This window comes from Callorhinus ursinus, unplaced genomic scaffold (assembly GCF_003265705.2).
Source record: "Callorhinus ursinus isolate GAN/ISIS: 27379988/994484 unplaced genomic scaffold, GSC_fseal_2.0 scaffold66, whole genome shotgun sequence".
NCBI lineage: Eukaryota > Metazoa > Chordata > Mammalia > Carnivora > Otariidae > Callorhinus > Callorhinus ursinus.
This window is the reverse complement of record NW_027397128.1, coordinates 6,448,055-6,458,739: the sequence shown is the minus strand read 5'-3', so window position 1 is coordinate 6,458,739 and position 10,685 is coordinate 6,448,055. Positions and strand designations below refer to the sequence as shown.

Genomic DNA, 10,685 nt, shown 5'->3' with positions numbered 1-10,685 from the left:
GGCAGTAGGCGTCTCCCAGCTTGTGTACCTTTGCGGGAATGTCAGCATCTTGCCACGGAGAATATGGACACGCCTCTCACCTGGCTGGTGCCGTGAGGCAGTGTTTGGGGGCCGTAGTGGAAGACCAAGCATATAGCTTTCACGAAGGACCCGGTACAAGCACAGTGGTCTGAAACCGTCCAGAAGAACAGCAGAGTCAGTCAGCAGATGGTCACTAAGGAGAGTCTTTTTTGAAGATTTTATTTTTGAGAGAGAGCGAGCATGCGGGCGAGGGCAAGTGGAGGGATGGGGAGGGGGGGGCAGAAGCAGAGGCGGAGGGACAAGTACACTCTGCACTGAGCGTGGAGCCTGAGGTCGGGCCTGATCGCCCGACCCCGAGGTCATGACCTGAGCCAAAGTCAAGAGTCGGATGCTTCACCGCCTGAGCCGCTCTGGCGCCGCTGGGTAGTCTTTCGGACCCCGAAGTTTTGAGACTTCTTCCCACGACTGTGCCCCCACCCTCCCTTCTCGACCCCACGAAGAAGGCCTCTGAGCCACACTCAGTTCATTGCAACTATCATTTATTAAAAAATATATGTCTCCTTGGAAGGAACACTGGTAAACCAACTAGTGTCATGCTTACTTTGAATCTTGATTTCCTTCCCTGGGAGGGGCAGAGGGTTGAGCATCACTCAGAGTACATGACTTAACATCAGGGAAATCAACACTCCCCACTCACCCCCCTCCTCACCAGAGTCACCATCGGCCATCACGTCATCCCTCTTTGCCTTCAATCCAGTGTACTGCCCAGGTAAAGCTGCTGCCCTTTCTTTCCCCTCATTCTGTGCCCCACACTGTGCAGTTATAGCCTCATTATGCTGGTAGGAGAACTGTTAACAGATTTCCTAAACTTGGCTGGTAGCACTCAAAGCGCCTTTGACATGGCATCGTGCGCCACCGGTCCCACCGCCGTGGGCTGGGAAACCGTGGACTCAAGCCCAGGGCCAGGCGTGTCCACGCTCTTCTCCCCTGTGTCAGGCCCGTCGTGGGCTGAGGGAGGCACGGTGGCTTCAAAAAGAGCCCGGTGGGGGCGGGGCGGGCCCCGAGCCACACCTGCCACCTGCACTTGTGGTCAGAGAAGAGACTCCCCCGACCGCAGTCACTGCCTTCTGACTGGGAAAAACCAGCACGGTTTCAGGTCTCACCAGCAAGGGAATCTTAGCTCCACGGGCCACGCGGACGGCCTTGGAATCCACGCTCTTCCTGAAGCAACAGTAAGCTACCAGCTGTTGGTGCGGGCGCTGGGGTAGGGCGTATGGAGCAGCTGCGGAAAAAAACCCAAAGCCAACTTCCCATCACACGGCTGGCCAGGCCCAGGGCGGTGCCACCGTCCCAGCGCAGAGCCGGAAGGCAAGTGACTCCCTGTCCCTGGTGCTGTGCCCCACGGAGGGACCTCTGGGGGGTCGGGTGCGGCCCCAGCCCGGGGAGCAAAGGGACCCACTGCGGAGCAGAGCCCCAGCTCCCGCTCTCGGCTCCCGGCAGCCCCCGCGTCCCCTCCGCTGATTGGACGGCCACACCGGGCGCACCTACTCTATCACAAGGCCCGGCTCCTCCACAACGTCATGAGCCTTTAAAACACTTGTCAAATTGGATTCTACGCATTCACTTAAATAGTAAAAGTAAAATTTGGAATAATGAAAAGGCTGACACGGTAGCACAACATGGTTTTGGTTTAACAGCAGCTTAAAAATGAACAAAAAGGAAACCTCTCATGCAGACACATCGGGTGGCAGAAAACAATAGGCAATTTAATCTGGAGCACTGTTAGCCATTCTCTCGCTTTCTGCACCCGGGACTGACTGTGCCTCCCGGGCGGCAGCTGCTTCGGGGTCCCGTCCCCAACCCTCTCGCCCCCAGAGAAAAAGCCCGCTCGCTGACCCCGACCTAGAGACAACCTCAGCTTTCAAGAGAATGACCAAACGCGAGTGCCCTTGGTACAGCACTTACTACCACTTTCGATCCCTCCCCAACCAGCTGGGATATAAGATGCCATCTGATTGGAATATGAAAATTAAAGCATTTCTCTAATAACACAGTACCATTGATGAAGTCTCCATAGATTTTCTAGTCCAAATGTGTGTGAATATATATATATTATATGAGAGTGTATAATATATATATATAATAATTTCTATATATTTTATATAAATTACATATATATATCTATATATAAATAAGATACTTTCTGTCGCCATACGTTGCACCGGTCAGCGCTGCGTGACGGCAGCGTGAGAAGCAGAAATGCCCGGGGGCATCTCGGCACGCGGCACACCGAGCTCACTTCACAAGCCGTGCAGCTGTCCAGAGCCTGGCTTTCCGGCAGTCCTCCTCTCGTCTCTTCGCTTCTGCTTGGTTTTTATGAAAACAATGACTCTGATGGATTTGCACCTGTGCTAGCGCTTGGGAAAGGTCCATGCAGGAATGGGCACAGTCACGTGATGAGTGAGATGGCATCATCCCAAAAAATAAACTAAAACAAGATGAAAATTTAAAAAAACAGAACAGGACTAGAAAACTCAATTTTTGGGACATATCTAAAAAAGGGGACAAGAACAGTAGTCATTTGTTCTCCTGGTGGGGACAGGACTGAAGAGGGAGGAGGGAAGAGGGACTTGATGTCTTCTGTTCACAAGAGAGTGCTTGGTGGGGATTCTTCAGAGTTTTTCAGGGGATGGGACCCAAATGTAGTGCCCAGACTGGTCCTCGATGATTTGTTTGATCTTGTTGTAAATCTCTTCCAGTGAGTCACCCTGTACAATGGCTAAAGTGAAGAGGAAAACAGAATTATTAATGTGCTCCACAGCACCCCAACCCGGCAGTCCAGACTGCCCTGACCCCAGGCCCCCAGCTCAGCCTGGCAGAGATGCCCGCACAGCCTAGGGCAACAAGGGAAACTGGCAGGTGCTCTCAGCCCACGGCCCAACGTCAACTTGCCGAGACAGTGAGACTAAGTGGCAATGAACGAGAAAACAGATTGTTCAAAAAATGTTTATTGAGCACCCATTAGATGCCAGACCTCGAGGCTCATGCTGCTCTTGGCAGCCATGAGGCCAGCAGCTGGTCATTGTAAACAGCCTCAGTAGAAGATTTGGAAAATCCCAGTTATCCAGAGAAAGAACCGAAAGAAACGGTTTCTAGCAGGAGGCAGTGCTCCCGGGGCCACCACATCTGCTCTATGTCAGAGGTCAGCCCGGAAAACGAGGGCACGGACGTAACAGTAAAGGGAAGGTCCGAAACCCAAGCTCTGAGAGTATGGTTACGTATCCTTTCCCTACTTCACCTGGTGGCACCAGCAGCTGGGGTTTACTCAGCACCAACCTGCACATAAATGTCACTGTGCTTTATTTTTTTTCAATTTTTTTCTTTAAATTCTAATTAGTTAACCTATAGGGTAATATTGGTTTCAGGAGTAGAACCGAGTGATTCGTCACTTACATACAACACCCAGTGCTCAACCCAACAAGAGCCCCCATCCAGCCCACCCCCCCCACCTCCCTGTGACTGCACTTTAAAGGTAAGCAACATACTACAGAGAAATTTTAACAACCTTTTAGGAACTGACCTTCTAAAATAGGTGGCCATATACACACACGCACACACACTGACAGACAACTTGAACACCCCACTGAGGAATCATCGTCATCAACAAACATGGATTCGGCACCTAGAACACGCACAACCGAGTACTACACTGGGAGGAGGAGTTGGGAGGGAGAGAAGCAAAGTAACATAGGGAGCCTCTAATCTGGTAGGACTATGAAGACAAGATGAACAAAATGATCCAAGGCAGCGGTTGGCGGTGGTGGTTGATACTACAAACTGGCTAAACACTGGATGGAAGGAGCTTGAGTATTCTGCAAAGGTCTGACCTCCAAAGCGTCCAGAAACTCTGTGCTGGGTACCTAAGCCTTTTGGAGACACTTAGAGGTGTCTGGCTGATCCCATGTTACCCGAGCCGGGCAGCAGGGCTTCTTACCTGTGAAGTATTCTCCAAACTCCTGCTCCAGTTTCATGGCTTTGTCATAGATCTTATTTGCTTGTTCATATGTCTGCCGTCGGTTCATTTCCCTGCCAAAGACGGGGAGGAAAAATGGTACCAAACTGGATTTATGTGTTTTTTTTTTTTTTTTTGAGAGAGAGAGAGCGCATGAGCTCCGGGTGGGGGGAGGGGTGGGCAGGTGCAGAAGGAGAGAGAATCTTTTGTTTTAAAGATTTATTTATTTATTTTAGAGAGCACACAGGCAGGGGGCAGGGGGCAGACGGAGAATCTCCAGCAGACTCCCCGCTGAGCGCGGAGCCCGAAGCGGAGCTCAATCTCACGACTCTGGGACCACGACCTGAGCCGAAACCAAGAGTTGGACGCTCAACTGACTGAGCCACCCAGGTACCCCTGGATCCTATATTTTGATTAACATAAAGGATTGCTCCCAGGCTCCCTGAAAATCTGCTCAGCTGCCCTATGAGAGCAGCAGTGGCCCATGGCTCAACATCTTCCCCAAACTTGCCAGGTTTACAAAGGGCAACTAGAATACAAGCGCAGGCACTCAAAGCAGAAGGAACCCTCGGGGACCAGCTGGGGTGCAGACTTGCCTTGGAGCTTCCATGGGGTCTTACCCCTGCCCGACAAATCAGTTTATTTTCTTGTTCCTTTCCAGGGCCCTCTCCTAGCTGGGAGCGTCTGAGGCTCGCAAATACTTACATAAGCGCTTCAATGGACTTGGGCTTGATGAAAATGGCAATGGGGTAAAGTTGTGCTTGCTGCAGCCTCTTGATAGCATTGCCAGAAACATCTAAGATGCAGTGCTTGCCCTGAAAAGGCAAAGAGTTGTTATCAACCCACCCAGTCCCTGTCTACCCAGCCCCAAGCATGTACCCAGCAGCAACCCAAACACCTGCCCAGAGAGGGGGAACCCAGGGTCACCCAGAGAGGCCTAGAAGATTCTATTGCTGAGACACCCAGGGCCCACATTTTGCTCCTACTAGCCAGAAAAGGCCACATCTGCAGAGGGGTCCCTATGCGTGTCGGTGACACGCTGGGGTGAGCTGTGTGGAGGAGACACAGCCACCTCCATCCAGGGGCTGGGAACACGCAGAGCCGGCGTGCCGCTTGATAGGCCCTGTGCCAGGAGGAGGCGGACCCTAATGGAATATCAGTGGGGACATTCCGGGTTTTCCTTTGACAGTTGTATTTAGCAGGGCCATCTCCTCTCTTACCCTCTCTGCAACTGCCCGCACCGACTGGATGCTGGTCCCATAGAGATTATCATTAAATTGGCCTGCTTCGATGAACTTGTTGTCCTGAATATCCTTCTCCATCTGTTCTCGGGAGACCACGAAGTGGTAGTCTTGTCCATCTACCTCATTATCACGCCGAGGCCGAGTGGTATCTGAAGGGAGAAAGGAAATGCTGTGTGGCCCAAGGACAATGACCTGCCCCAGGCCAAAAGAGATGACCGGTTCCTCTCTCACCTGGGCCCCGGGGCCACGCCAGTATTTTCCAGGTGAGTGGCGGGGGAGAGTAGCTGAAAGAAGTGTGTCTTGCCTACTTCTCTTTTTTTTTTTTTTTTAAGATTTTATTCATTCATTCATGAGAGACAGAGGCGGGGAGAGAGAGAGAGAGAGAAGCAGAGGGAGAGACAGGCTCCCAAGGAGCAGGGAGCCCGATGTGGGACTCGATCCCAGGACCCCGGGACCACGACCTGAGCCGAAGGCAGACGCCCAACCATCTGAGCCACCCAGGAGCCCTTGCCTACTTCTCCTGTAACCACCAGGGTTCACACACAGGGAGCTATTTGCTTTAGTTTAAACCGGACCAGAAAGGTAGGGTTTCCTGGGCCAAAACCTGGCAGAAGATGCCAAATGTGGCACAGGAGCCAGCGAACCTAACAAGCTGTCCACGGGGCCGTGCCGACACCACTTGGACCAGACCCCCCATTAGTCCAATCCTTCCCGACCATCACCACTCAAAACTTCTCTCCAAGGGAGGAAGCAGGCCAGCCTGATGGCTTAGGCCTCTCAACCCCATCAGCCCTGTGGGAATCTACTGCTGCCTAATCTCTTCCGGAGCACTAGACCCTGTTCCCAGAGAACCCTAGTACTTGGCCCCACATCCTTTCCACAGAACATCAGAGTAATTGTTCCCAGGGCACTAACGCCTCCCTCCCAAAACCTTCCTGGGCTCTTACGTGGCACACAGGATCCAAATTTGTGCGGGAACTCCGAGATCAGGTCATCGTTGACTCTGTCCTTCATTGGGCCCAGGATGATCACAGGCCTTGCATAGTGAACTGGAGAAAGAGAGCATGGAGGTCGTGAGCGAGGCCTCCCACCGGACGGCCTCTTCGACCTCCAAGTCTGCCTAGAACACCGCGGCTCTGGAGCCGCCACTCAGACAGGGCAGAGTGTCTGTGGCCATTCCCTGGCTTTTAACTACAAAGACATCAAAGAGCCTTTAATTTGAAAATATCTAAGTCCAGGGCAAGTCTGAAATCAGAAGCATCTCCCCTTCCAACAGATTCAGGAGAAATCTCTGCATGGGCACCAGCAGCTAAGCAAGGTTTTTTCCTGAGGAGCCTCTACAGGGAGGGACCGGGACCTTTCTTTTGGAAGCGGTCACACCCACTGAGACTGACCCTTGCCCTCTTTGTTAACCTGTCCTATCCTCTGAAAGGCACCAGGCAGCAACAATGGTATGGTGAGGGGTGCACACTGGGTTTCCTTCCCCATTTTCTACAACAAGAGGAAGACGCAGGAGAGGAGGAGACGCCCAGGGGTGGACATGCGATGGGCCCCACCTTCGTACTCCCCCACGCGCTTCCCTCCGCCCACACGGCCAACCACTGCGCTGGGCGCCACGACCACGAGACCAGCTTGAAGGCAAGACTCTCAGAAGGGGGCTTACTTTCTTGCCGTGTCACTGGCTCATATGACAAAATTGCATCCTCTTGTCCTTCTGCAACAAAAAAGGGAGACATGTTAGCACTTTGTAATCTGCCTCCCTGTGTCCTGGTCCCCCTACAACACCCCCCTCGGCCCCACCTCTGCCAGAAAATAGCCTTGTCAATGTGGTACTTGCTACCACCTGCCCTGTGGGCCTGTCTGCTACCCACTGGCAAGAAAGCACAGGAAGCCCTTCACCACCCCTGGGACAGGAGTCCTCTCATTCAGCAAAATATCGCTGACCAAAGGGACATGACCCAGAAGCCATGAAGCCTCCACCAAAAGCCACCCTCATTTCTCAGGAACTTTTCTTATAGGTAACAGTCAACTGTGCTCAATTACCCTTCTTGCTCTGGTAAGAATCACAGGGAAGCTTCAACTGGTCCAGAAATATTGCCCACGTCCCCTAATCTGCAAGCAGGGGAGTCAGGGCACTCATGCAAGCTAACTTTGCGCTCTTAAGGGTCTACCTATCCCCCCTGCCCTGGAAGAAATCTCCAGATAAGTGGCTCAAGGCTGGGCTAAGGTCCCCAGTCCCCTTTAAGAGCAATGCTGAGCCCTGTTCTCTCCTCATGGTAGAGCTCCATACATCCTAACAGTGATGAACTTGGGGTGCCCGGGTGGCTCAGTCGGTGAAGCGGCTGCCTTCAGCTCAGGTCAGGATCCCGGGGTCCTGGGATCGAGACCCGCGTCGGGCTCCCTGCTCATCGGACAGCCTGCTGCTCCCTCTCCCTCCGCTTGCCACTCTGCCTACTTGTGCTCTCTATCTCTCTGTCAAATAAATAAATAAAATCTTGGGAAAACAAATAAACAGTGATGAACTTTTCCTAAAATAGTCACCAAGCCACTTGGTTCTGGGTGCCTGGAGGCCCCCAAGGGGCTGACAGCAATGCTGGGGAAGGCAGCAATATTTGCATCAAGCCCCAGGATGCTTGCTCACAGGCTTCCTCTGAGCCTAAGACTCGTGGGCAGATTGTACAAGACATCTAGCCACAGCTCCCGAGAGGCCAGGGCTCCTGAAGTTCGTGGGGTTCCAACTGTGTCTTCTCTGGCTTGGTCACAGGATCTCTGAAGGAAACCTGGGCAGTTACCGGATCACTTAACCCAGCAAAAAGACAAAGACACCGAGCCTTAACCCGGGGGGGGGGGGGGTCCTAGAGACCCAGAAAGGCAATTCAGGACAACAGCCCACAGGAGCCATTTGTCTTTTGGTCTCTAAGCAAATCTGTCAAACTGGCAGCATTTACAGCCCAGGATGCCCATGGCAGGGATTTACTCACTGGCAGCTCACCCTTCCCGAGGCCCCAGGGACGGCTTTAAGTCAGGTCCTGGCCAGAAGGGCAGGCCTTATACTCTCCTTTTAATTCATGGCCTAAACCCCACCCCGTCAGGACAAAATGGCCACAGCATTTCCAGGATCTCCAAGTGCACATGGCTAAACGAAGCACTAGCCTCTGAACAGAAATGGCAGCCATGCAACGCGGGAATGAGGATGGCTGGGACACACGGTGGAGCCACACGACATGGGGGAGAATGACACACACTTACTGGAACTGCTTTCGCTGTCACTGGTGTTGGATGTCACTCCCTCTGCAAGCCAACAAGAAAGAGACTCCGATTCAGAACACACCACTGAGAGGTCACACGCGGCACAAAACTCATTTCCTCCAGGAGGCAAGACACCGAGCTGCCAACCAAGTCAGGCCACAGGAGGCCTGCCACGTCCAGGCTACCAGCTGGGAGGCAGAGCTCCAACCCTGAGCCCCTGGCCACCTCATACTTGTCCCCAGAGCATTCTCGGTCTGCCAAGGCCCTCCCTGTACACTACAAGCCTTCCATTCTTCGGCAGCATCCTCTTCATCTGAATCAAAACAACGGACTTGGATGGTTTCCAAATCCTATCTCAAAATGCATCTCCCAAGGCTAACAACAGGAAAGGAAGGGCAGTGACAGTAGCAAAGACGAGTCCAGGGGACCGGGCTCCTCTTGAATTCCCTCCCCCAGACAGAATCCCCGATGTACAGATTTGTGCGGTGCTCTAGAACTAAGAGGCTAAGCACTGGGTATGCTGAGCTGTCACCAGGGAATGAGGCTCTGACCGTTCGGTGGGACCGACCTGGCTCCGCTATCATCTAGCCTCCTCCTCCTCCTAGCTTGGCCTCAGTGGTGAGGGAGGATGCTCCTCCAACCACAATCGGACAGACGTGTCAAAACACAGAGACCACAAACACAGAACACTGGGAGGCCAAGACAACCGTCCTGTCTCAGATCACTGGGACTTGCCTGCATCTGAGTGTGGGCATGGCCGCCATGCTCAAAGGAAGCACAAGGTGCAGTATGGCCCAAACAAAGGCCACCGCTCCCAAGACAAGCAAATGAAGATGAAACATGAACACAACAAACGATGGACAGAGACACTGCTCGTTTCAGCCAAGATGACACTGTTCCAGACTGTGATATGCTGTGGCCCCCGTAGGAAGGACTGGATGAGTCGCCAACCAAGGCTAGTTCCTGAGCAATCCCCTGAGGAAGCTCCTTTACTTTCATGCCTTTATTACTTATTGAAGGAGAGTATATGCTGACAGAACCTCCTGGCACAGCCACGTGTACGTGCACAGAGGGGACACTAAGGTGCTGTCCTCTCGGTCCCTTCATTTTTCACTGTAGAATTATTTTCCAGAGAGAACAGGTCAGAGTTTTCCTGACCTAAGGCACTAGATATAAATGTATATATGGTCCATAAATGCCGCTGAGACCCTCCCCCACCAGCTCAGCCCCTTAAAGATGCTCTGTGGAAAGCCAGCCCACGGCTTTTCCTGAGGCCCCTGGACCTGCTGGGATGTCCCAGATGCATGATGGGTAAAGGGCTTCACAGTACTCTTGCCCCTAGTTAGACCAAAACTGCTCATTCTTAAGCCCAATTCTTTAGTGCTATGTCGCTAGGAGAAGAAGCCAACCAGTGGGCACCCCTCCCCTCAACAACAGGCTAGAGATGAGCTGAGTGGTCACCCTTGGAGAAGTACGTCTTGCCTACCTCATTTCTAAGGCGGGGCCCCAAGATGGCTCCCCATCCCTTCAAGGTACAAAAGGAAAATACAGATGTGAATGATAGCCTTTTATTAGGGTACCAGGGATCCAGAACAAAAGTGTGACATTCAGAGCCACTTGTTCCTCCTCCTGCTGTGGTGTCAGAGTCCTCACAACACTGTCCTCCCCTCACCCTTTGCCCTCACCCACGTTCCCTACACCCCCAACCCCAGCATCTCCACTCATGCCAGAAATAGTTAGTGGTGTGTAAGTTTGACTTACTCAGGTTCTTTGCTCCATAATAATCGTCACTTAACCCAGGGAAGTCCTGATTTCACAGACAGCAAGGACAAAGAGAGAGGGAAAGAGGGAGGGAGGGAGGGAGGGAGGGAGGGAGGGAGGGAGGGAGGGAAAGAATTGGGACAAAAGAGAAAACAGAGAAAAAGGACAAGGGGAAGGAAGAATACAGAGCCAGGTAAGCATTAGTGACAGAAGTATGAAATACTATGAAGACCTATAATTATAGTGAGGTTAAGAACTTTGCTACAGAAAGAATGCCCCAGATCCAATAAGATACGGATACTTCATCCTGCCCCACTTGCTGCCAGAGGGCCTTGGAGCAGACTACCTTTCTGAGGTGGTCTACAGTCTACAGCCCAACAGGACAGACTAGGTAGACT

At 52.5% G+C, this 10,685-nt stretch overlaps 1 protein-coding gene across 7 annotated transcripts in view; it reads right to left on the bottom strand.

Annotated features, from left to right (window-relative positions):
* Positions 1–543: 543 nt before the first annotated feature.
* The window catches only part of DLG3 (discs large MAGUK scaffold protein 3), a 54,790-nt gene continuing 44,648 nt past the window's right edge, over positions 544–10,685 (bottom strand). For 4 of the 7 annotated variants that reach the window (XM_025855708.2, XM_073885800.1, XM_073885799.1 and 1 more), the window contains 7 exons: positions 8,527–8,568; positions 6,941–6,991; positions 6,225–6,326; positions 5,254–5,426; positions 4,739–4,848; positions 4,016–4,107; positions 544–2,800 (listed from right to left, as the gene is read on the bottom strand). In XM_025855708.2, coding sequence (XP_025711493.2) covers positions 2,694–2,800; positions 4,016–4,107; positions 4,739–4,848; positions 5,254–5,426; positions 6,225–6,326; positions 6,941–6,991; positions 8,527–8,568 — 677 coding nt within the window. In that variant the 3' untranslated portion in view covers positions 544–2,693. Of the gene's footprint in view, positions 2,801–4,015; positions 4,108–4,738; positions 4,849–5,253; positions 5,427–6,224; positions 6,327–6,940; positions 6,992–8,526; positions 8,569–10,287; positions 10,334–10,685 lie in introns of all 7 variants that reach the window. The other 3 variants (XM_073885798.1, XM_025855565.2, XM_073885797.1) reach the window with 3 other exon arrangements.